Here is a 27,527-nt window from a genome sequence, read left to right on the forward strand (position 1 = left end):
GTGTCTCTTATGTCTTCAGCACTGGCAGGTGGATTGTTTACCACTAGCACCACCTGGGAAGTGTATGTACTATGTATTCACTACTTAAAATGCTTTGCAAAATATCACTGAATGTGCAGGTCACATAATTGTCACTACCTCTAGAGTTTGATATTTCTACTCTAGGCCATAGACTTATATAATTTATATTAATTTAGGCTGTAAATTTATATAATTTGTGAGAAATACCTTACTATGATAGGGAACCCCACATGGAAAAGCTAATCAAAATGAGATTACATGTGAATACATGGAGTAGATCAAGGAACTCTAAAAGGCTATACAGCTCCTAAGATCTGGCCCATTTCACTCTGGTGAAGTATATTGCTTTAAGGAAAGATTTTGTACCATACTATAAGCAGATTGATTTTTTTAAAATTAGTTTCTATAACATCAATTTTGAAACATCATTTTAAACATACTAAACTGTTTAACATAAACTATAATTTAAATGCATTGCCATCTATGCCCATAAATATAAAAGAGGAAATGCTAATAGTCTGCAGAATTTTGACTCTCAATGCCAAACTAACTTCTTTGAGAAAATAGGTAGGAAGAGGAGTGGAAGGGGACGAGTGCACGTGCAGGTATGTGTGCTTCATGTGTTATTTGTGTCCTGCACTCACTAGTCGGAGTATGTCTGAAATTATCGATTCCCAAAACACAGTATTAACAAGGTCAATGTTCAGAGTCCAGTGCCCCAGTTGCATGTTACTTGCTCAGTCATGTTCGACTCTTTCGTGACCCCCTGAAAGGGGGTCCTTGGTCCATCGGATTCTTCAGACAAGAATACTGGAGTGGGCTGCCATTTCCTTCTCCAATTACAGTGCCCCAATTACTCCAGCATGAAAACCCACAGCAGGTCTTAACGGCAAGAATTTTTAGCATCATCCCCTGCTTCATTTATGTCCCTAGTGTCTCACTTTGTCCCTTTAATTTCCATGCTACTATTTACGCTGTCCTGTTGTAATTTTTAAGTACTCTTGTAAACAACTTCAAATCCTTTTTGGACCAACAAAGAATACAAATATGTGCCCATACAGATGTATATTTCACAACCATGAACTAAACCCCTAACCTCAGCCAACAGTACTGTAATCCATGTGTCTCTTGGCCCCACCGAGATTACAGAACTCCCTGACTCATTTCAAGGATCACAGCGGCTGGAAAGCCTCAGAGCCCCAGGTCCAAACCAGAGTGAAAACAGAAATGCGGAAAAGAAAGGAGATGAAAATTATAAAAACTATTTCTCATCCTTTCACACTAAAAGTATTTTTTAATTATACCTATTATCTTATGGATAATAACTTCACATAAAAACAATAATCTACATTTTTGGCATTAATACTTCTGGAAAATCCCATGGACGCAGGAGCCTGGTAGGCTGCAGTCCATGGGGTCGCCAAGAGTCGGACATGACTGAGCGATTTCACTTTCACTCTTCACTTTCATGCAATGGAGAAGGAAATGGCAACCCACTCCAGTGTTCTTGGCTTGAGAATCCCAGGGACGGGGGAGCCTGGTGGGCTGCCATCTATGGGGTTGCACAGAGTTGGACACAACTGAAGCGACTTAGCAGCAGCAGCAAGGTAACTTATCTAAATAGGCTTTTCACAATTTAAGTAAAATATTTTTTGTTTCAAACTTTTAAATTATACCATGCCAACAACTCTTTCTTATCTTTGCTTTTTTGGTTATTGTTTTAGTTAGTTCAAGCCAGTTTTTTCTTATTTTACTTTATTTTTTTAACATCATATAGACTGAAAATTACTGATATCATTCTACTTAAAAGGAAAACTGCATACGTGCTCAGTCGTGTCTGACTCTTTGTGATCCCATGAACTGCAGCCCACCAGGCTCTTCTGTCCAAGGGATTTTCCAGGCAAGAATACTTGTTCCTCCAAGGAATGTTCCCAACCCAGGGATCAAACCTGAATCCCCTGTATCCCCTGCATCAGCAGGCGGATTCTTTACCACTGTGCCATCTGTGAACTTGGTCATTTTCATTTTGTCCTCTTTAAAATGCATTCAAGCAAACTTTCTGAGCCTTAAGCTCTGATATTTTCAGTCTGGTATCTGATATCTATCAAGACATTCTTGCTAAATTATATGCAGTTGCTGGCCAATTGCTTCAGTTAACCTATCCTCCCCTTTATTTCCCCCTAATCATAGCCTACAGCCAGGGTGAAAGGAATGATCCACAAACAAACTGATTAATGAAAGCTTGTTAGACAAGCAAATTTAATGTTCAGACAATACTAAATCAACAAATTCTGACAGCCTCATTCCTGCCTACAGTCAGTCTCTCTGCATCCTCAAAGGTCAAGGCTGAGAGTAGTGTGACCTCAACCTAGAAGGCAGGGGTGAGGGCGTGACAACTTCATAATGAGGGAAAAACAGAATACTGTAGGTACTTACAAGAGCTATTTTCATTTGCTCCTGAAATTCTGTTTCTTGGGTCTGAAGCTTCTTCATCAGTTCCTGCTCTTTGCTAGCCAACTCCTCTTCATGAAGCTTCTGTAATTTAGCAATTTGATCTGAGGATTTCTGAAAAGCAGCCAAATAGTTAAAAGTGAAACATCCAGATAAAACATGTCACTCTACAATAAAATAATACATTATAGTTCAATCATCAAGCTAACAGATTCCTAACAGGAAAAGTCAGAACATATTTCTCACATAAATCAAAAGTCACAAAATTCTTGAGAGTTTAAAGAAAAACCAGTAAAGTGTTGCTCCTCATTTAGGACATGAAGAGCTGCAACTTCACTAGTCAATCCTATGGGGCTGAAGCTCCAATTCCACATCTTACAAAGACGTTCCCACCAAACAAGATGGGGAAGAGCAGCAAGGGGAATAAGGATGCGTTCAGAGAGGGCACTCCATCATGGGCAAGGTGCCCTGGCTGCACCCGTCTAATTATGCCTACCTTTCCAGGCATGTACTACTACTTACTAAAAAGTTTAAGTATTGGTCTTGTTCTTTCTTGAATAGGAAGACTCAAAGCTTATAAAAATGTCAAACCACACTAAAAAAATTTGAAAATTTAATAAAATCAAATAAAACTACCAAGCAAATAAGGGAAGGCCCACTGGACAAAATAAACATGGAATAATAGCCAATCTCTTCTGAACATAAGAGTAATAAGAACAATATAAAACTGAACATATTGTAAAACTAGTATTAGTGTAATACCAGCATATGATCAGACAAAGCAGTGGAAAAGCACAGAGAATCCAGAAGACCCAGACACAGCACTACAATAATTTAGTATGTAATAAAGGTAGTATGGCATGTCAGAAGGGAAAACACAGGTTACGAAAGAAGTGATTTGAAGACTACTATGTAGTCATCTGGAAAAGATTTAGGTTGGATCCCTACCTCACTCCTCACACTAAATAAATTTTAGTTGGATCAAAAATTTAACCATAAAAAATGAAAGCATAAAAGTGTCACATGAGAAAACCCCCTTTTTTTTTTTACTCAATTGAGAATGTCTTAAAGTAGAACAAAAATTTCTAACATTTAAGGAAAAGAAAACTTTTCTGCATATCGCCCCCCCCCCCCAAAAAATGACAAAGACAACAAACTGAAAATTATTTGGATAAAAATATCTATCTCCAAGGGCTAATTCTTACTATAAATAAAAAAACTTCAGTAAGAAATCAGTAAGAAAAAGTCCAACAGTCCAAGAGGGAAAGGAATCAGGATTTGATCAGGCAACTCAAAACGGAAAACTATAAATTCCATGTAAATATACAAAAACATGTTTGTCATATTGGTAAGAGATATGTATATCAAAACCACAACGATGTCATTTTTAACTTAGCTCATAAAGATTTTTAAAAAGTCAGGTAACAACATCTTTGTCAGGGCAGGAACATATTCTAATACTTGAATATAAATGCTCCTCCATCAAGCTTGTAGCAACTACGCAATGATTAAAAATACACATGACTTTTGCCTGAGTAATATTCCACTTCTAGGAATCTATTCTAAAGAAACAGATGTTAGTGAATATGATAAGGATATTCACAATTTCCAACAATAAAAACTGAAAGTCTAAATATCTATCCATCAGCAGAAGACTGATAAAATTATGAGCTATTCATAAAATGAAATCCTGAGCTGTCTTTAAAACAAAAGGGGTATCACTATTAACTCAATAACAAAGAACAATAACCACAACAGATTATTAATTTGGAAAAGCAAAATACAGAACATTAAAAATAACATGCCATCTTTTATTTTTTAAAAAATTAAAGAGAGGGTTAGAAAGCAAAAAAGAGAAATTATATGCAGAGATTATCTCTGGGAAGTATACTCAAAAAGATACACATTCATTTCTTTATCAGAATGCTTTTTTCCTATATCCTGAACATCATGAAATGGACATGGTCTAAAATATAAATTTACCCTTCTTTACTGCAGAGAGTGTAGGAAAAGTATAAGACTTAAGTTTCAAAACTGCTGTAACCTACTGCAATCTAGAATTATTCTTACTTTCGTGACATCAACAACCTCCTGCTTCACGCAACTTAATTCCTGTTGAAGTCTGACACGTTCCTCCTCACTTGCTTTTTCAATGGCTTTTATTTGCTCATCCATTTCTGCTTTCATTTTTCTCCGTGCTTCTTCTGTTTTTTGGGCTGTACTCAGGGCTTTCTCAAGTTCCTCAAAAGCTATAATGAAAACAGCAGAAAACAAGTATCTCAAGAAATACTATCATTGAGCTAAAGTGTTTTACATTCAATTGATGTGAACTAAGAGCAGCAGTAGCAGGACATGTTAAAAAACTCATCACTGTTTAAAGCCAAGAGGTATTTGAACGGTAGTTCAACAAAGCCACAAGAAAGGTCCAGTCACTGAAAGCAATTTGTCATTGAGTTCTAGATTCAGATATTAATATGGCTTATACTGTATGAACTTAGGCTCAAAGTTGGAAAAAATATTAAATGACTAAAGATTTGCCCCACTTTCCCCACAAGTGTCATTATGGATAGCAAATTCATAGAAATGAATAGTTGTACCTACTTCTGTAGCATATAATTGCAATTGCTTCTTTGTCTGCTATGCAAATTCTTATCTATTATCAATAACTAGGTAACACTATTGTATACTCACTGGGGTATTTTTAAGCATGAAAAAATTATTCTTTGACTAATCATATTTTCAAAAAAAAAAAACCTCTTAACCATATAATAAAAGCAGGGTTTTTTCCCTAAACATTTACTGGCTGAATCACATATTTAACCAATGTATTTTGATATGAAACCTACTACTTATGTAAGTTTCAAGTTAATGTAGCTAACTAGTAAGAAATCTTTTCCTGATTCAAAAGTGCACAAAAAGGCACTACTAGCAGGGAGTTTTGGGGTGAAATAAGTAAGAATACAGGCTCTGCAAAAACAGTCACCTAGGCTACAACAGTAAGATCTTTAAGGACAGCTCACCCAGCATCAAACAGAATCTGATAGCATGGGTACAAGAGCTGAGTAACTAGACACCGAAAATACATGAGTATGTGTGTTTGTGTGTATATGTGTGTGTGTGCATGTGTGCACTGTATATGTGTGTAAACACACACTCTCTCTCCCCCTCTTTCTCTCTCTACTGACAAAATAATATCCTGTGAAAATCAGTGCTATTACCATCCTCAACTATTTTCTTTAGTCCTCAAAGAATAGAAGATTTCCCTTTACCAAAGAGAAGAACTATAAGTAAAACATCAATTTTCAAGATGGGTTTTAATCCTTTTAAGAAATAAATATTCAAGGTGACAATTCATTGACATGTGCAGTATTTTCACTTTCAGTGGTATAAGAAATGTGGAACTTCAACCGATGATATCTCATAAAAAGCCCTTTCATTAACTACAGTTTCACTTAACAGATAGTGGTTTTCGCAAAGAAACTGCATACCTAAAGACAAACTCGTATTCTAAAGCATGTTCTTAATGGAGAAGTATAGTAGGTATAGAAAAAGGCAACAGAAAGATGGAATTCTGCTAACAACTGGGAAACACAACTTACTTTGCTTACTACCTTAAAAAAAAAAAAAAAAACTTCTCTGGCAATCATGCATTTGATATTTTAAAAAAAGCCTATCCAACTTATTCATTTTATATGCCCAAAGTATAAAACCAGAGCTCAAATAAGGTCTAAATTTTAAAGGCATATTAATTAAGTTTAATTATTTTTAAAGATTGCCTACTCCAACTTCAGTGACATTTGCCTGCAAACACCAAGATGATAATCCTTAGACATAAATATTCTGGTAAATAAAATATTTAAAGGAATATGATATCTTTTAGCTATTCTTTTACTATAAATTCTGGTGTCCAGCATAAATAAACATCTCTTGCTCGTAATAAGAAATTAGTTTCCTTGTTTCTTAAAAACCAGTCAAGTAAAATGATCAATTACAGGAAAGAAATCTTGTAACAGGGTGCATACTGCTTAAGTTTGAGCTGAAGGTTTACATCTGGGAAAGAAAAACATGGAAAAGGGAATGCTGGTATTTTCTGATGTTTGGATGTCGTCACCATCTTTTCCTTACAGCTAATATTCAGCATATAAGATTGTATCTTAGCATTTCTAAGCACTTCACAGAAATATCTTAAATCAGGCTCTAGAGAACCTGAAGATAGCTATGATTTTCTTCCAGCAAGACCAAGTTTTAAATGAAAAGCTTCTGTCAATTAAGCAAAACAAACTGTACATAGTCAATACCAAGTGAAACTTCCTTTTTTTAAAATTCCAGAATCCAATAAAGTATAAAAATAGATACAGGGCTCTCACCTTCTTAATCAACAACAACAAAAATCAATGCCACAAAGTTCCTTTTGGATATAATTTTTCAAAAGTTAATCTTCCTAACCATACTCAGTAAATTTTAGTACATTCTACATGGTAGTGTAATTTTAGTGTTTAATACTCCAAAACAGTTAAGTCACTTGATTATCCATCATATAATGATTAACGTAGGACAGATCTGGTTCCAAAGTTCTCATCTAAATTTAATCCTTTCTTCCCACGCTCTGCCACCTTGTCAAAAAACCATATAATTTTATACCTAAAAGGATACCTTTGAGACTTTTAATTCGACATCTTCATTGAAACGTAAGAATTGAGTCCTCCAACTTTTCCTTTGGATGATAAATCAACTTAACTATACAGAGTTTAAGGAACAATCCTTATCTTGCATTATTTTTTAAAACTAAGAATGCTGGCATTGATCAGGCTCAGCTGAGCAGTAACATACCTTACTGAACCAGAATTTTTGAACCAATCAGTTACTGATGGCTTCTAACTCTCAACAAAATTCACCATGTTATGCCTCTGATAGACATACAAAAACTCACTGCTTTCCATCTCCATCGTGCTTTATGAAAATGTTAAGTCCCCCCAAAACAAAATTTTAAAGAGGAAGTAAAACACGTTTCTATATCCATGTACAGAAAACTTATTTCAAACACATTCTACACTGCACCACAAATGAAGCCACTTCCTTACAGGAAGTCTGTCTCCAAAAACGAGTCCCATTTCAATGCTGAAGGAGGATATGCTGAGAGCCTACTTACTAACCAGAAACATCTCACCTTCTGATCCTGCGACCACCAGATACAGTAAGTGGAGTCCATGTCCTGTAATATTCTAAAAGCGAATTCCCCCTCCCCTTTCCGAAAGGAATCTACACTAGGATTTTAACATTGAGTACTAAAGACGTATGTTCTGAAGGCCTACGTAATTTACCTTCCAATTCCCAACAACATGAGTGAGTGGGGAGGAAGAAAGCGTGCATCAGCCCCAGCTGACGAGCCTTCTGCCAGCATGCAGGAGTGCGCGGGGAAACAGTGGCCACAGCACACATCAACGGGAAGGCTAAGCACCAGCTGCCGCCAAATGTTGCAAGAACACATGGTGTTCTTCCAAAGCAAAATTCAATGTATCTCAGGCAATTTTCGTTTTCAAACAAAATCCTGTGAAAACATTTCTACGAAAAATGTAATATACCTTAGGAATACTCCTCTATCAGTTACAAACACAGGGCAGACCTTTTACTGCTAGCTCATCTTCCCCTTAGACAAGGTTCTCTTACATCCATGGGAGGTATAAAAATGGACAAATGCTCACTATAAGAGTTACATGAGCTCAGTAATCCAATCATTCATTCATCATATATTTATTAGATGTTTGCCATCTGTCAAGCATATGCTAGGCACTGGGTGATATCAAGAAAGTATTTCACAAAGATAGCTGAAGTTATAAGGTGGGGGGGGGGGGGCGGTGCAAAGCACAAAAGAACTAAGGCCTCAGGCTAAGCGAGGACGATTGTGGCATTTGCTTTTGTCACTTCAGCATCCTTCCCCACACCATCCTCAAAGCCCTAACCAGTCATATTACTAACAGCAAATGCCAGAATTCTGAGATTCTAGGCAGCATTACTATTCTGTAGCACTGTCCTGGAAGACACTTTACGACAAAAATAACAAGACCCACTCTACTCCCCCAGCAGGGAATAAGGAAAGAGGCAGAAAAGTGGAAAGGCTGACAACCTCTAGATTAACTAAGAAGCTGAACAATAACATCAAGAATGAGTAAGTAAGCCAGTGCCTATTTCTTTATCCCAGCAAAAAGCTGCTAGAAATGCATGAGGTACTAGAAAAAAAAAACCAGCTAGTACTATGAAATGAATAAAATGCAAATTAACAGAAAAAAACAACAAAAAGTTCTTATTTATCAGAATTCCCACCCAATCATCAAGCCTCTTTTGTGAATAAAAGCAAAAGTCTAGAGCAGCAGTTTTCAAAGTCTGATCTCAAAATCCTAGAGTCCTGAGACTCTCTGAGGAGCTATATGGTCCTCCTTTTTCCAAATACTTATCTGCATGAGCGCAGATGTTCTTGATCTATTTCAACCAAATTAACATATCACAACAGACTGAATGTAGAAACAGGCATGAAAATCCAGTTATCTTCTATTAAGCTAAACAATAAGATAAGCAAAGATGTAAAATAAGGTTTCTCTTCACACTAAATTGTGTTTTGGGAAATACAGGTAGTTTTCATTAAAGCATTCATACTTACATGTAATAGGTTTTTAACCGTTATTTTTAAATGAACTATTTTTTAAATTTCTTAGCTTTAATTTCTAATATAATAAATACCAATCCATATTACCCACATAATAAAAACTCTTTGGAATCCTCAACAATCTTTAAGAGTACAAGGAGATCCTTGTGTCTAAAAAGTTTGGAAACCACTGGTCTAGAGTTTACATAAATGAAAATAAAATGATACTACCACCCAGTGGCATAAACCAGCTAGTGCAATACTTGTAAGCTCGGGCCTTCAGAAATCTAATAAATAATCACATTTTACAATGGAAATCTACTTTTCAGGCCACTTCCCAAAATACGTAACAAAATTCCCTCTAAAGATTAACTATGCTTTGACCTTTAAAGTTTTTACAGATCTATCCAAATTTTCACATACTCCTTACATTAATCATGCAAATTTGTCTATCAAATATTTTGAAAACTTCAGGATGATCTTGAAAAATATTAGGCTAAAGCTAAGTAAACTTAATTAAATTGAAAATATGATTCTGTAATAATTGTGTTCCTCTAGTTGCTGATGCTTTCTAATAACAGTGACAATTGCCAGGAACAGAAATAAGTGCAGAGTGACAATGTCTTTCCAAAGATATGGATGCACAGCTACTACTGCAGAAATGTATCAAGCACCTACAAATATATGATTATTAAAAAAACAACCTATATTAAAATCTAATTCCACTTAAAATAATAAGAGTTTTCCATCAGGTGTTCAGTGCCAAAATGTATACCTACTATTTGCCAAAAATGGCACTCTTAAATTCTACTTTAATTCCTAATTTTTTGCCTGAGAAACATGGAATTTTCTTTGTAAAGCTTGTACTAAGTACCCATGATAAGGAAAAAAAACAGCCCTTACCCCAGTCCTGTTCATACAAGGCTTGGGAAAGGCACCATGATTCACTTATTGGCATGTGTGGATGCACAAAAATAAGATGTTTTGTGAGACTTAAGACTCCAAGAAAACTCTGTGACAAATTATCAGCAACTAACAAAACATTTAAATACACATGTGATTTTTGTTTGTTATATAAATATGCATAAATCTTATACACTGTTTAAAAAGAAACTATTTTAAAGGGTTCTTCAAATAAATATGTTCCACTGAATGCCTTTGGTATTATCAGGCCTATACTATACAAATGAAAAAAAAAAAAACACAACTTAATTCCTGAACAAACACAACATGACAATAAAAAAGCAAACAATGTTATGAGTTAATCTACATTTTAAAGTGGAGCCAATCATATAAAACACAGAACTTCAGCAAAAACAGGGTACATGAAAAGGAAACAGGGTTTATGAAAGTTAATTCACTCCGGAAACTTTCCTAATCCAAGCAGAATATTTTATTCTTTTTGCAGAATTGCAGGCAAAAACAATGGGGGGAAGGTGTTAATACTACGATGTGGGTTTTCTTTTATAATGGCTATATTTAAATAACTTAAAAATAACTAACAAAAAAGAGTAGAAATTTATGGGTCAGACTTTATCCTGAGAAAAAATTCAAAGATGCAATAAGCTATATTATAAAGTTGTTATAGTATTATTCATAATAATGAAAATAGAAAATAATCCAAGTGCTGATCAACAGGGAGATGGTTAATGATGTACATGCATTCTGACAAAGCCATTAAAATATGTTAGTACATTAGCAACACGGAAAAGTTCTCCTAATATAAAGCTAAAGAAAGAAAAAGGAGCATACAAAATTATATGGACAATTATGATTACAATTATATAAAATAAGGATTATGAAAAGACTAAATGGAAGTGTACTGAAACAACAGCAATGTGCTTTCATTTTCTCTATTTCCCAATTTGTTTTTTGTAATATACTACATTAATGATTAGCCAGCTACTCCACCTCCTATTTCAGTTAAAAACATACAAAATAGCCAAGACTTAGTGTGAACTTAACATTCTGTACGGGTGCTACTGAAGAGATAATATTCTAGACAATTAGTAATAATACCCAGCACTTAAAAAACACCATTACATATTTAAGCTGAATCACCAGAATTCTCCAAATTTAAAATCTGGTTACTTGATGATATGACCATCTATTTTAAAATAACACCTAGAAAGGAATACTATCAACAGTGTTGTAAAATGCTTGTAACAAAAATATTTATTTTTTGGCTTTCTTTATCCACTGAAATAAGAATTTTAAAAACACAAAAGTGCTACAGTACTGCTCTTCAGAAGACACGCCTAGCAGTTCCACGGTAGAGCTGAACTGAGTAAGTACTACAGGCTGATACAACATCCAGCAGGCGTGTTACCATGTACCCACAGTCTAAGTATTTTATGATAGTATTATTCTTTTTAAAATCAGAGACACTCAGATTTCCTTTGTCCTCCAACATATGAGAAGCACCACAGTTTGTCTAGAAAAACTGTGAGAAGCAGTGCAATAGACTGTTCTCCAAGAAAAGAAGTGAGGAATGTATTTGAGCTGATTTGACCTCCAGAATAAGTATGCCCCCAAAATTAGTTATTTGTCTGCAAATACCCACATGTCAAGAACTGCTAAATATAAATTAATTTTTTACAATAAAAAATGCATTGGAAGAGTTCAGATTCTTTGATAATTATTTTATGTACACATTTACTTCTAAAAATCTTAACCACATGGTCAGCTTTTATGTGTTTAGCCTTTGAATTTTAAATCTAAAAGACAAACATTTAACAGAGAAACTAAATTCTCCAAGCGCCAGATGATATTCATATGCTACTATAGAAACTCTACTTCCTTTACAAAGATATTTTCTTACTTTTAGTACTAAATTTGGACTTTTCTGTTAATTGGAATAATCACTTATAAGTGAACCAAGAACCATATTATATTTGAACAATTCTGTTCAGACTAAACTAAAACCATTAGATAAAATTCAGTTGATGCACAAAACTAACTTTCATTATAGATTTTAAAGGACAACATCCTCAATATGGAATCAGTAGGCTACAATTTTCTATCATAAACCCAATAATTATGACTACAAATATAATTTCAAAAATATCTATAAAAGCACTCATTGTTATCCAAAGACTTTCCAAAGTAAATATTTCTATTAAATAATCATAAACCTTAATTCTCTAAGTATTTATTAATTTTAAATACTTTGACAGTACTATAAACAAATAAGTTTTTTAACTTATAGGCTATGAAATATTTATAAACAGTTTTATGAAAATCATATTTAAAGGCAAAATACATAAAAGGTACAAACTACCATATATAAGCACAAGGAATATAGCCAATATTTTGTAGTAACTACAAATGGAATACAACATTTAACAATTGTGAATCACTATGTTTTATATACCTGAAACTTATATATCAACTATACCTCAACCAAAAAAATAAACAAATAAAGACAAAATATATCTGAGTTTCAGAGAAGTAAGAGAAGGAGGGCTATATTACAAAACAGTTGACTGCAACAGCAGCCTGGGAAATTTTTATCCTACATATGAATTAATTGTATGTTTCACCTGCCTTTTCATCATTCACCTCATTTTATTTGTTATTCATGGGTTTCTATCCCCTCACCAAGATACACCTCAATTTAAAAAGGAAATGTAACCCTTCACCAGCATTATTTTCTCTCAGCTGGCTACAACAGTCAACAAAAGCAACCCTAAAAATGAAAAGGCTTGACATGAGAAGCTCAGACTTTGCAGTAGGTTTTTCTGTTCACAGAAACCAGTGTTTAACAGTATCTCATAAGTCTCCAACTGCTTCAAGGAAGTTGTTAGAGATTATAACCTGAGAGATTTTGCTACTAATGCTCTCTAAAGGGAAATCTTCTTAGGTTTAAAACAACTGCAAGGAGATATTTCGGAGCACATCTAGTGTGAACCAACTACCCCTCTTATTCAGACCCATTCCTCTCCTTAAACCTTACAATCTGGTTTCTAAAATCATTTCTGAAACTGCATTCTAAGAATTGAATCCTCACGCAAATTAAAAGAAATTTTAAAAAATCTTCATCCCACCTTCTGCATTTTTGGAAATGCCTCCTATATTCCCCAGAAGCCTAAGTGGCCACTATTGCTATGACATCCCAAGTTAACTTTTTTCTTCTCATTTACTTCTCTTTACCAAATGCAAGATCTCTATGTTAAGAGCACAGACGCCAGATGCAAAATGCCCAGATTCAAATCCCAACTACCCATTTAGTTTCTGTGGGTGAATCTAAGCAAGTTACTTAACTTCTATGTTCTTAAGTTTTCTTGTCTCATTCCTTATTTGTAAAATGAGAATAACAGTATACAGGTCACAGAAATGTTAAGGATTAAATACACACACATACGTGAGTGAATACAAGCAAGGCACTCATGACAGCCTTGCAGAAAGTGACAGCTGGCCATCAGCAGCAGGTGCCACCGCTGCTGCCAGCAGAGCAGTCTCAGAGAAATCAGCCTCTTGCGTAATGTGACCCAGACTGCAACCTCAGGCTAATGACTCCAGAAAGACGCTCCAATGTCTTATTTCCAAATTTCCACAAGTCAATTCCATTTGGAAAGCACATAATTGGCTCAAATTCAGAGAATCTAAGCAAACTCATTGTTCACTCCATTCCTCAGTGTCCCTATTTAGACTCCCTTTCTTCTGGAGTCATGTGATTCATTCAGTCTCCAAACTTTAAATCTCTGATGTCTTCTTAGCCTCCTGCTTTTCTTCTGCCCCTTCAAGCTGGCTGGATAGCAAATTCTGCAGAATCTACCCCTCCTCTTCTTCCCAGATCCACCATCCTAGACAAGGCGGCCAAAGCTCTCAGTTTCCAAAACCTGGGTTTCTACCTTTGTTCTTAAGTTCAACTTTGCACTTCGTTTCTTTTCTACATACAACACTGGTTTCCATCACATTTATACTTTCCTATTACCGGTTTCCTAACATGGAAAACACACCAAAGTCTAAACTCAGCTACTCAGTATCTTTACAGACTTTAACAGTCAGTTCCTTCACAATCCAACTTCATTTTCCACTTCAGCAAGAATGATTTCCAGCTGACACACACACCACCTATGGTCACTGTGCCTGCTTATGATCTAGAATCTGAAATGTGTGTTGCCCTGCCTGTCTGTGTAGGCCCATTCTATTCACTACCTGAGGCCCAACTCAAAACTCCCATCCTCACAAACTTGAAGGTGCCATTCACTCTACTCTCACCTCTTTCAAGCATCTCTCCTTTCTTGTCTTGCATTACTCAGTATCATACCCTGCTGAACACTGTGCTGGTCTCAACACTTCACAGCCTAGTGTTTGTTGGGTCAGAACATAATGCTGCTATGTATAATGCTGAATTATTCCATCATTCTCTTAAAAAAAGCAAACTGTATCTTATACTTTTTGTTTATCCCCAAGCATCCATAAGGTAGCAGTTATTTAGTATGTACCACACTGTGCCTACCTGGGCTGTTCCAAAATGTACACCTAAATTTTGATAGTCTAAGGCAGTGGTCACCAAACATTTTCCACAAAAATAATAATAAATACTGTAGGCTTTGCAGGGTTCTGTATAATAGACCCAGCATGAGCTGCATTACCAGCACAGGCCATAGTTTACCAAGCCCTTGCTCTTCTAAAGAACAGTCTACTACGTCTTTATAAAGAGGCTCTAGAGTTGAACCTTTTTATCCATATTTAACTAAGTTTTCTAAATGTTGGTTAGTCAAGCACTTCACATGACTTCTGAGTTCCAACATAAAACAAGTAACCCCTGATTTCTTACCAGCTCTTTCAGACTTTTCTTTCTGTTCCCGTAACTCCTCTCCCTGGGTAGTCATCTGTTTGATGCGACTGCGAAGTTGGGCAATTTCTTCTTCTTTCATTTCCAGGGTTTCATGCATCTGACGTTTTGTCTCTGCTATTACCATTCCCTAAATAGAAGTGCAGACTCTAAAGCGTTTGCATAACAAAACTGCATTATTAAGAGCACACAACAAACTTACTTTCAAGGGCAGAAAACATAATGTTTCTTACTAAGTAGAGCATAAGAATTATTTCAGTATTTCACAAACTGAAGTCTGTGTCCTGAGTATATACTACACTATGTACTACAATAACTTCAGTTACCTGGCATATCAGGGTATTTCTAATATAAAAATTGTTTTAATAATAGTTTCAATCTTTAAACTGTTAAAAACACATTTTAGTTAAAAAGTTTATAATCTTTTCCATAAATGCTTACTATGATTTTCCCTGTCTTAGTAAACAGTTTACAATAAATCAACAAAATACAGCCTTTTGTACTTGGCTCACAACCAACCATGATTACTGAACTGCGCTCTAACACAGGGGAAGACCCAAAGGCTGCCAAGAGTATAAGGTCACCGCTGCCATACTGGATGGACCGAGACTGTGGTACAGATCTACCTGGTTTTTCTCTTTCCTCTTGTGACAATCTCTGGTCCCAACACCACTCCTTATTACTGTCAGTGGGGCAATCCCATTCCTCCAATTTGCTAACTGTCTTCCCACTTTCTGGATAATCTACACAAGAAATGAAGGTCGCGGGGGGGAAATATCATCAAACAGTAGATGTTAAATCAGTCATTTGCAACTAACAAACAAAAAAAAAGTGTAGTTCAACTTGTCTCTTGAAAACTAAGACTCTGTGACAGGTAGTTATGATATTAACAAGAGTGTTACCTTACTTCTAGGGTTTGTCAACTCTTGCTTTAGGGTCTGACTCTTCTAGATGGCTAATATTAATGAACAGATTAAAAACCAGGTAAGAGGGGCATTATTACACAAATTTCAAAACAAAATTGTGAGCCTTCAGTTTCCTCAAAAACCAACTCACAGTGGAAAAAGAGAGAGACAGAAAGAGAGAGGAGTGGAACCTATAGATTTAAAAAAGCCTTAAGAGTCACAACAACAAACTGCAATAAAAGAACCTCATTTGGATTCTGCGTCACAAAAAGAGCAAAAGTGCATGAGACAAAAGGGAAAATCTGAAACTGCTGAGACTGTTATCAAGGAATTGCTATTAAATTTTTAGACGTGATCATGATAATGTCATTGTATTTTTATAAAAATAAAAATAGTCCTTTATTTTAAAAGACACATTAAAATACTTATAGAAGAAATGATAAGATTTCTTAGATTTGCTCTAAAACAATCCTGGGATGAGGATACTGGCAGCTGGGAATATAAGATGAAACAAAATTAGCTGTGAGATATTACGTGTTGAAGTTGGGTGATGGGTTCACAGGAATTCCTTTTATTAATCTTTGTATTCTCTATAATAAATTTTCTCAAAAATTTTTTTAAGCAAGGTCTTTATGAAATTAATGGAATATAATCTAGTAAAGTGGACAGAACGAAAAGACTGACAATACATTTCAACAGCAGAACAGCTCTGACACTTTCTTAATTATATGGTCACTTAAAATCTGTAGTTTTAAGCACCAAACTAAAGAACATGGTGGATGGTGTAGAACTAATTGGAAGCTACTTTGAAAAAGAAAAAAAAAGGACCCATGAACTTGGCGCTGAAAAACTTTAGTCAAAACTGTTCATGAATTTTTTTAGTTGTCTTTGCTGTCATAGCTGAAGCTACTGTCCCAAAGCTAAACTGCCAATCTCACCTATACACTCTAAAGTTTATTTGCAGAAATTTTTATTTATGTTAATGTATATATTACCACTGCTTTACTTTTTGGGCAATTTATCTGACAGATTAATCTGTTTCTATTATATTTGAAAGACAATACTTATATCATTCACATTTAGTAATGCCTTAACTGTAATTTAACTTTTCTCTAAAAAATAGTTATGTACTATAAACAAATTTCTTTTGCAACAGCATTCTAATCTACAAATCAAAATGCTGACTGGATCAAGAAATCACAGATTCAGCTTCACATGATACAAAACTAATAGTTATAAAAATCTAGAAATGAAAACAAAGAGGTTTTTTCATGGAAGCAGCCATAATAATTTTGGAAAGCAGAAGCCTGAATGCTTCCAATTGCTTCCAAAAATGAACTAGGGCGGGGGGGCCCTCAACAAATTTTAGTATCATAAGTTTTGTTGTTTTACCTTATCTTGTTCAAGCTGTTCAATTAAGTTCTTTGCATCACGCAACTGAGTGATAAGTTTAGTCTTCTCAGCCATATGAAGCTCCTAAAAAAATTTTAAAAATTCATTTCCATCTCTAATAAAGTTTCTTCTTATATGCCAACTCTAAACATTTTATCTAAATTTGAATACTCCTACAAGTCTCGTAGGAGAAGAGAACACAGGATGCGTCAAAAGGACGATAAACGGTAGACTCCCAGGGCACTTGGGGGCCCTCTCCACGCTGTCTACGGAGCAAGGGGCAGGCCTTCCAGAGGAGGTGGCGGCCGCGCTGGGGCCTATGGATCTACCGTCACTGGGCTGCAGTAAGCCACACTCATTCGCTCTTTTACCTTCATCTTTTCTAGTTCTTGAAGTCTTTCATCCAGTTGCTCCTGCAGGGCTTCTTTCTCACTAGTTAACTGAGTACACTGCTCCTTGTGTGACTGAATGGTCTCCTTGCAGCGCTGCAGCAGGTTCTCCTGACGCTTAACTCTCTGCTGAAGTGCTTCCACTGCTTTAGCCGAAGCTCCATCTCCCACTGTCAACAGTAAAGCAGCATAAACAGGAGCTGTCAGTAAAGAGCCTGAGGACTCCCCTGGATTCTGTTAGTGCTCAGGAATGTATGCTCATCCCAACACTTTGCTATACTCTGAGCCACTCAGAGAAGAGAGGGGCGCCCTTCCCAACTTCTCCCTTGCTGCTATTTGTGTGATCTGTAGCTGAAGGAGCTGAGTAGTACATTCACCTCTTCCGTGGTTCTATCGCAGCCCAAATGACACACAGCACTCAAGAGTTAACTAATGTTAACTGAATCCACCCTCCTGAAAAGACAGTTTCATGGCCATCTTTCACTTTTTGCCAGTGCCCCCTGTGTCTAAGTGCCTATACCAAAATGATCTGTAAAGTATTCCTTCCAAAGTATTCTCATCTGGTCCAGAGAGGAGTCCTGGCAAGTAAGCTTTCTCCACCTCCTTACATTAATGAAACAGGCCAGAGAGTATTTCAAGAGCCCTTACAGGCTGGTTGCTCAGATAGATGGCTGTTCAGCTCTTTGCTCTGGTGCTGGCTGGACCAAAAGTTTATCATCAATTTCTTTGCAAGGAAGCTAGTAAATAAAAACTGGAAATTTTACTGAATGGATACCTCAAAGTCTCTAAGACTAGGGTGGACTATAATTGGATTTTAAAACAGAATTTAACTATTCTTTCTTTTCAGTTAGAAAGCAAGTAATAGGGCAAATACTGGGATCTTTTAAAGTAGAAATATGTAAGCAGTATTACTTAAAAACAAAAAGAGACAAATAATGACAAAGAGCATATTCCTTACTCTTGAGTAGACCTAACCTTTTATATGAAGTCTAGCTGCCACTCTCAATAAAACAGTATAATGTAATGAATTTCAATGACAATGCAAATGTATGCTACCCATAGACTTTCAAGTAGTAAAACAGTTACTTTCTCCCGAATAACAATAAACAAAAAGCCCAAAAAACCATCAAAACTCTTGCATCTGTTAAAAACAAGACGACAGGTCCAAGATGGAGGGTTATGTTAAGCCCCAAGCCACCAAACTGAGACTTAATTACAGTTTTGACCTCTCCCAGAAATGGAATCTTAAGCCAGTTCAGCAGGAATCACCTGGTCAACACTAGCGAGGTCACGTGCCTGACAGACCCCTGCCTCCTCCAAAGGAAAGGGGCCTTGTCACAACCAATCCACTCTTCGCTACTCTAACTTCCTTGTTCCACTCTCTTCTGTCTATAAAAAAGTCTTTCATTCCTTCATTTTGTACAGCTCCCAGGAGCTCTTTTGAATCTGCTAGAGGAGATGCTGCCCAATTCATGAATCACTGAATTATGCCAATAAGATCTTCTAAATGGACTCAGTTAAATTTTGTTTTTTAACACATCTTTCTAGAAATATGAGGGTCAGGGACATTTTACTTCCACCTCAGTCCATGTCTATTAGTTCCTGCCCTAGAATTGCCCAACATCCTCCTCTAGTTTTTAATTTAACCTCCTGACAAGCTGAAGCTTACCTACTGGCTCTACATCACTGTCTGTGTTCTCTTTAGTGACGCCTTCAGCCTCTGGTTCCATCTGAGGGAGTGGTTTTGGTAGATCAGCATTCAGTGGGCCATTTCGTAACCGTTGCTTCAGCAAAGAAACCTAAAAACAAAAAGGTTTTCATTAGGGGGAAAAAAAAATTATGGCAGTAGTACTTTCTTTAAAACAGAGAAGGGATAGAGTAAAAGGTATCATTTTTGCTATAATGGAGGGAAAAAAATAAAAGTAAAAAATTTACTCCCAATGCAAACAATTTTGGTATTTGCTATTTTCAGTGATATCTTAGCCAGAAGACACAATAAATCAAAAATTATCCTTAAAACTGAGTTGAAAAGCAGAGAGTTTTAAAAATAGGCCTTAAAAAAAAAAAAAACAGAACCTATCACATATCCCATCAAAATCCCTTTATTTTCCTTTATCCAAAAATGCCACACTTTTTTTTACCTGAGTCTGGAGAACACTGATATACTGATCTTTTTCCTCTAAAGATGCATCAAACTCCTCCTGAAGATGTTTTTTTGCTTGCTGGTCCATTTGAAGCTCCTAAAACATAAAGGATTCACAGGCAGTTTTCAGTATTAAACAAAAAATATGAACCTGAAGTTTTCAAAACTTAAAAACTGATCAACCCAAACTGTATTACTCTTAAGGTATAAGCAACAATAATTAGAGAATAATTAGCATTTAAAACAGTAGTATTTACCTCAACAAATAATTCTGTTCTTTAAAGAGTATAAAGATCCAAGAAGAGAAAACATACTTTTAGACCTTAATCACTGCTGAATTAATAATTCTGTAGAAAGGATTTAAAAAATCTTACTTAAGATAAAGGTAAAACTTTATCATACTTTAAGACACCTTTCTGCCTGTGTTATCTTAAATTCACTTGATCTAAAACTGAATTGTTATAGAGTAAGTAACTAGATGATCAATAGAGCCTTCCTTTTTCCAAGACAGGAAATTGATCAATTGCCCAAATCAGAAGCTTCCTCAAATGAAAAGGGTGACCTACTGGATCACCAAACAGTGATATTTCAAGTTCCTGACGTTACCTAAAATGCTGCTTTCCTCAGGTCATTAATAAAAGCATCCCTAACTACATCCAACGGTCTTTACCTCCTCCCTCAGTCTCTAATAATCACTTCCTCAAGCGAGGGACCTGCTTTCTGCAGGTGCAGAGCTCCCCCTGTCTTTTAGAGTTTCCACCATGTCCTTCACCTCAGGGCTTCTCCCTGACACCTGCTCCATTAGAATGCTGGAGATTAACACCTGGAACACAGTGGATATTCCATCCAAACCCCTCTCTTTTTCTAGGGTTCGTACTTTTCTCATTCTCTAAGCTCAAAATAGTCAAAGTCATATTTTATTTATCTTTGCCGATCTCTGCATATAACCAAATTCTTTCGTTATTTTCTCCACAATGTTTAGGTCCTTTTTCCCCATACATAACCATAATCCCAATCTCTAATAATTTTGAAGATTAATTTCCTTCAGTAGGCTTTCAAGAGAGAATTCTTACCTCAAGTTTTCATCTGATTTAATCCATCCCTCACACAACTCTATAAACTTTTCTTCAAACAGTATTTTCAAGGACTCATAAGCAACGACCTCTTCTTGAATTGTTTCAAATTTACTAATTCTCAAAGCACTGAGGTACTAACTGTCCTCTCTTCCCAACACCCACACAGTCTCAAGGTCTCCCAGCACAGGGACTGCGCCTCTCACTACTGGCTTGGCCTTCCCCCACAGCCGGAGTCTCCAAACGCTGGTCTTAAGATCAAGACAGGTTTTTCTTAGATCTAAAGATCTTTCATCTAAACAACGTACCTTATCCTGAGACTATGTCCTTCCTAATTGTTTGTTATTTTTTAAAAAATTTCTTTCATGAAATAATGACAATAAAAGAACCCAGTTCCTCATTCTCAATGTCCTCACTTGAAAAAAATAAAAGTAGCCCTATGACAAGTCTCTTGTCCCCCATTGCTGGAAGGAAATGATCCATGAAATCCCAAAGTCTGGAAAGCCACTGTCCCCCACGAACCTGCATAGGACAATTCTTTAGTATGGAACAGCTGTGCATCTCCTTAATAGCAATGCAGTCCTTTACTTTCTTTAAAATTCATTTCTTTCAAATAATTTTCTACTTTCTACCATACTAGATACCAGCCCACAAAAACTTCTGATTTATATTAATATGAGTTTTCAGGTTCTGAATGTTTTCGTCTCCTCATCTTAAGAAGTCCTTGCATACAATGGAAACCATTTTTAATCATGTCCCCTGCCCCTTCCTCTTATAGAGAGACCTTATTCTACCACTAAAAACTTCACAAATAACAGAGGCCATAGTTATAAAGGAACTGTCTACTTACATCCTGGCTACAGCCTACAGGGTGACTAGCCAGTTGTCCACTGCCACGGTAACAGGCTCCCAGGAGCTCCAGAACCGGACCCAGCACCAGGGGTTACTTTCCACTTTCAGAAAGCTCTAATTAGATCCTTGGGGTCACTAAGAACAACCCTAATCCTTCTTCCATGTGACACTACTTCCAGACTCTGAAGCCTGATTTCTCTCCCAATAAATCTCCTCTCCACTATCCCCTAACTCAACAAATGATGGCCACAATTCCCTGTCACCCAAGCCAAAAGTGTTGGGTTCAATCTTGACTCCTCTCTTTTCCCCCATTTCCAATCATCAGCAAACCCTCAAAGCAATAGCAAGTCTGACCATTTCCCACCACTTCTATCCCTGCCACCACTCCCACAACTACTACAGCTGTAAGATCTGTTAACGGGCTCTCACTTCCATTATCTCCCTATAATGAATTCTTCAGAGAATAACCAGTGTGTGACGACCCTCTAAAGGCCTCACTCAACCTCCAATCCTTTATGCTGCTTTATTTCCCTAACAGAACTGTTTACTACCTAATAGTGTGTTATATATGTAAGCATATATATATGCGTGTCTATGTCTTACCCACTAGAAAATGAGCTTCATTTGGTCAAAGACTTTCTCTTATCCATCATCCTTATATATTTAGTATCTAGGAAACTTACCTTTGATGTAAAGCTACACTATTTGAACTTTTTAGCACAATAATAAATGGCTCTGTACCATTACTAAACATAACCAATTCAATAATTGTCCTATTGTTGGGCCGTTAGGACTGTTTGCAAATTCGGGCACATCCTGGAATTAACATTTTTATGCCTAAGTTTTATAAGATCTTTCTGATTATTTCCCCAGGTATTCTGATGAGTGGAATGTATCAAATATCTTTAACTAACAAAAACCTTTTGGGTAAAATTGCCATATTATTTGCCCCTCAACAAAGTGCTAAATGTACCCTCTTTTCCAGTAATAATAGAAAGTGACTGAGAAGAACAAAACCTGAACTCCTACTCAGCCCAAGAACCCACAATTCTAGTTTCGCCTCTAAGACATGTCACAGAAGTGTTAATATTCAGAAAACCATGCGTAGGAGTCAGGGGCCATGCAGTGGAGAGGCTGGAGGAGGTGCAAGTATAACAGCTGGGCATCTTTTCTTTCTGGTGAACGTTAGCTATACTTGTAGAACAAACACACCGCAAGAGTTAAAAAAAAAGAATGTATGTATTATGCTTTATGATCTAACAGCATAGATATGGAAAAGGATTTTTTAAATATTGGAAGGATTGCAATAGCATATAAAAATGCATTTAACTAATTTCAGTAATCATAATTGACGATAGTATTCAGTTCAGTCGTTCAGTCGTATCCAACTCTTTGCGACCCCATGGACTGCAGCATGTCAGGCTTCCATGTCCATCCACAACTCCTGGAGTCCATCGCATCAGTGATGCCATCCAACCATCTCATCCTCTGTCGTCCGCTTCTCCCGCCTTCAATCTTTCCCAGCATCAGGGTGTTTACCAATGAGTTGGTTCTTTGCATCAGGTAGCCAAAGTATTGGAGTTTCAGCTTCAGCATCAGTCCTTCCAATGAATATTCAGGACTGATCTCCTTTAGGATGGACTGGCTGGATCTCCCTGCAGTCCAAGGGACTCTCAAGAGTCTTCTCCAACACCACAGTTCAAAAGCATCAATTCTTCAGTGCTCAGACTTCTTTATAGTCCAACCCTCATATCCATACATGACCACTGGAAAAACCATAGCTTTGACTAGACAGACCTTTGTTGGCGAAGTAATGTCTCTGCTTTTGAATATGCTGTCTAGGTTGGTCATAACTTTTCTTCCAAGGAGCAAGCATCTTTTAATTTAATGGCTGCATTCACCATCCACAGTGATTCTGGAGCCCAAAAAATTAAAGTCTGTCACTGTTTCCACCGGATGCCATGATCTTAGTTTTCTGATTGTTGAGTTTTAAGCCAACTTTTTCACTCTCCTCTTTCACTTTCAAGAGGCTCTTTAGTTCTTTGCTTTCTGCCATAAGGGTGGTGTCATCTGCGTATCTGAGGTTATTGATATTTCTCCTGGCAATCTTGATTCCAGCTTGTGATTCATCCAGGCCAGCATTTCATATGATATACTCTGCATATAAGTTAAATAAGCAGGGTGACAATATACAGCCTTGATGTACTCCTTTCCCAATGTGGAACCAGTCTGTTGCTCCATGTCCAGCTGTAACTGTTGCTTCTTGACCTATATACAGATTTCTCAGGAGGCAGGTCAGGAGATCTGGTATTCCCATCTCTTGAAGAATTTTCCACAGTTTGTTGTGATCCACACAGTCAAAGGCTTTGGCGTAGTCAATAAAGCAAAAGTAGATGTTTCTCCGGAATTTCTTTGTTTTTTCGATGATCCAGTAGATGTTGGCAATTTGATCTCTGGTTCCTTTGGCTTTTCTAAATCCAGCTTGAACATCTGGAATTTCATGATTCACATACTGTTGTTGAACCTTGGCTTGGAGAATTCTGAGCATTACTTTGCTAGCATGTGAGATAAGTGCAACTGTGTGGTAGTTTGAGCATTCTTTGGCACTGAAATGAAAACTGACCTTTTCCAGTCCTGTGGCCACTGCTGAGGTTTCCAGATTTGCTGGCATATTGAGTGCAGCACTTTCACAGCATCTTTCAGGATTTGAAATAGCTCAACTGGAATTCCATCACCTTCACTAGTTTTGTTCATACTGATGCTTCCTAAGGCCGTCTTGACTTCGCATTCCAGGATGTCTGGCTCTAGGTGAGTGATCACACCATCATGGTTTATCTGGGGCATGACGATCTTTTTTGTATAGTTCTTATATATATTCTTGCCACCTCTTCTTAATATCTTCTACTTCTGTTAGGCCCATATCGTTTCTGTCCTTTACTGTGCTCATCTTTGCATGAAATGTTCCCTTGGTATATCTAATTTTCTTGAAGAGATCTCTAGTCTTTCCCATTCTATTGCCTTCCTCTTTTTCTTTGCATTGATCGTGGAGGAAGGCTTTCTTATCTCTCCTTATTATTCTGCAGAACTCTACATTCAAATGGGTATATCTTTCCTTTTCTCCTTTTGCCTTTCACTTCTCTTCTCAGCTATTTGTGAGGCCCATTCAGACAACCATTTTGCCGTTCTGCATTTCTTTTTCTTGGGGATGATCTTGATCACTGCCTCCTATACAATGCCACAAATCTCCATCCATAGTTCATCAGGCACTCTATCAGATCTAAACCTGTGAATCTATTTGTCACTTCCACTGTATAACTGTAAGGGATTTGATTTAGATCATACCTGAATGGTCTAGTGGTTTTCCCTACTTTCTTCAATTTAAGTCTGAATTTGGCAATAAAGGGTTCATGATCTGTTATTTCAAGTCTACGAGGTTTATAATGTTGGGATTAAGGCAAATGAGCAATTTTGGATCTTCTCAATTATCATCAGGTTCTTCCACAGATGAAATGTAAGGAAAAGAAAAGGATGAAGAAGACAAATAGATTTAGGGAGACTTAAAAGATACATCAAAAAATTTTTTACATAGGCAAGACTATAGCATCTCAAGGTATACACTTAGGTGATAAAACCTTAAAAGAAATACAAGGAAATACATTTAAGTTAGGATAGCAGTTACTTTTGGAGAAAGAGAAGGCGCTGTGAATGGGCTGAGAAGCACAGAGGAGCTTCTGGATGGCCAGCAACATTCTACTTCTTGACCATGATGATGGCTACACAGTGGTCACTACATATGTGGAAGCTATATTTTTGTCATGATTTTCTACATCTGTTATAGTCTATGATTAAAAGATGGTAAAATGATTATGATAAATGATATAGCAGAGACCTAAAATGCTGTTCTCTAACCAATTTAAGCCAATATTTTCCAATCTTCTTAAGGTAGGACCAGAAACAGAAATTAGCAAAGCATGACTCCAAACGATAAATATTTGCCTGGATTTGATAATTTACTGTAAAAATTACACCCTTCCCCCCAAACTACAAGAAACAGAATTTTTGTTTTACTTCACCAAAAAGGTAAAAAGGTTGCTGATTAGGAAAAAACAAAAAGCCTGAACTACCTAAGAGACAGGTCAGCCTTAGAAGTTGTCACTAACTGTCTATGCAGGCAAATTATACTCTACTGTTAAATAAGCCATTTTTAAGTCATTACAGGAACATCTTGGAGATATAATGGATTCATTTCAAACCAACACAATAAAATAAGTATTGCAATAAAACAATACTTTTGGTTTCCCAGAGCATGTAAAAGTCATGTTTACACTATTTACACTAAATAATTATTTAGTGTGCAACAGCATTAAAAAAAGCACATACCTTAATTCAAAAAATATTTTATTGCTAAAAGATACCATCATCTGATAACACAGGGTTGCCACAAACCTTCAATCTGTAAAAATGCAAGATCTCTGAAGCACAATAAAGTACAATAAAATAAGGTCTGCCTGTAATTTCACCAACATGTATCTTAGGGAAACCACACAAATAAAAACTAAAAGAACTGACCCCTGGTCTTGTAGGCTGATCTGGCTAGTTTTCACTATAATGGGGTACATATGAAATTATCCCAATACATAAAACAGTCCTGATAAATATGAGAAATTTAGTCACTATTCTCAAAGTACTCTTCTCAACTTACCTCTCTTAACTCTCCAATCCTCCGAAGTGCTTTATCCTGACTCTGACTTAATATACCCTTAAAAGGAAAAAAAAAAAAAGCTGATTCAAACAATCACATGACATAGTAATGAAAATCAAGTTAAAAAGATCACAAATCACTGAATTTTACTTCCAACACCCTTACTTCTGCAACTATGCAATCACAACTCTCTCCTGCCACTTAGTGGTAGATTTATTTACATCTAGAAACAAAAAAACAGACAAATCAAAGAAACACAAGCAAGGTACTCACAGAACTTAGGAATAAGATGACCTTTTGAGAATGAATTTATGGAATATTAATAATACAATGGATTAAATCAGAACTATCCCCTCACTTCTACAGACCACATGTTTAACAAATTATCAAATAAATACTTTATGTGTAATAATCTAATTTTCACACGTTAGGGACAATTAGAATAGTGAAATCAGCAACAAATAACTGATGTTACTATTCTCAACTGATTATATTCCAAACCAAAGTCATATAATTTAATGTTGTACTCAAAGCAGACTATTATTAATGGTAAATTACATATTTTAAAATAATATACATAGGGAAATAAAGTTTACCAAAACTCACTTTACAAATAACTTTTTGGTTAGACAATTAATGTCTCTAAATGGGACAAGACATTAAACTGTTTTAAATCACTTCTACAGGAAGCATGAAGACTATCTGCATTTTATACCTAACAGCACCATGTGAACTGGAGTGAAGCTCCCCTTAGCTCTGACATGTGAATCATCACCTGGGACGCCTGCTGGGGAATTTCTGGCCATGAACAGATGACAGAGAAGGGCAGAAGTCAGTTACCAGGAGAACTATAATCACTCCTACTCTCCACACACTTTATAAGCAGCAACCTCAGGAAACAGACGGGAGGATGCTTAGTTTTGGACCCTGATAAGGATAAGAAACAGATGTCTTCAGGTATTTGAAAGTGAAAGTGAAGTCGCTCAGTTGTGCTGACTCTTCACGATCCAATGGACTGTAGCCTACCACGCTCCTCCGTCCATGGGATTTTCCAGGCAAGAATACCGGAGGGGGTTGCCATCTCCTTCAAGTTGTATATTTATCTACCAGTAAAACAAAGTTGCAGCCTACAGACTGACCCATCAGGAAACATACT

General features: G+C 36.4%; 1 protein-coding gene across 5 annotated transcripts in view; it reads right to left on the bottom strand.

Moving 5' to 3' along the window:
* Positions 1 to 27,527, bottom strand: part of GOLGA4 (golgin A4) — a 104,184-nt gene that overhangs the window by 35,974 nt on the left and 40,683 nt on the right. For 3 of the 5 annotated variants that reach the window (XM_040246232.1, XM_040246234.1, XM_040246231.1), the window contains 8 exons: positions 26,372 to 26,428; positions 19,743 to 19,841; positions 19,271 to 19,400; positions 17,584 to 17,771; positions 17,213 to 17,296; positions 14,898 to 15,045; positions 4,543 to 4,721; positions 2,458 to 2,586 (listed from right to left, as the gene is read on the bottom strand). In XM_040246232.1, coding sequence (XP_040102166.1) covers positions 2,458 to 2,586; positions 4,543 to 4,721; positions 14,898 to 15,045; positions 17,213 to 17,296; positions 17,584 to 17,771; positions 19,271 to 19,400; positions 19,743 to 19,841; positions 26,372 to 26,428 — 1,014 coding nt within the window. The remainder of the gene's footprint in view (positions 1 to 2,457; positions 2,587 to 4,542; positions 4,722 to 14,897; positions 15,046 to 17,212; positions 17,297 to 17,583; positions 17,772 to 19,270; positions 19,401 to 19,742; positions 19,842 to 26,371; positions 26,429 to 27,527) is intronic. The other 2 variants (XM_040246235.1, XM_040246233.1) reach the window with 1 other exon arrangement.

Source organism: Oryx dammah, unplaced genomic scaffold (genome assembly GCF_014754425.2).
Source record: "Oryx dammah isolate SB20612 unplaced genomic scaffold, SCBI_Odam_1.1 HiC_scaffold_9, whole genome shotgun sequence".
Lineage (NCBI taxonomy): Eukaryota > Metazoa > Chordata > Mammalia > Artiodactyla > Bovidae > Oryx > Oryx dammah.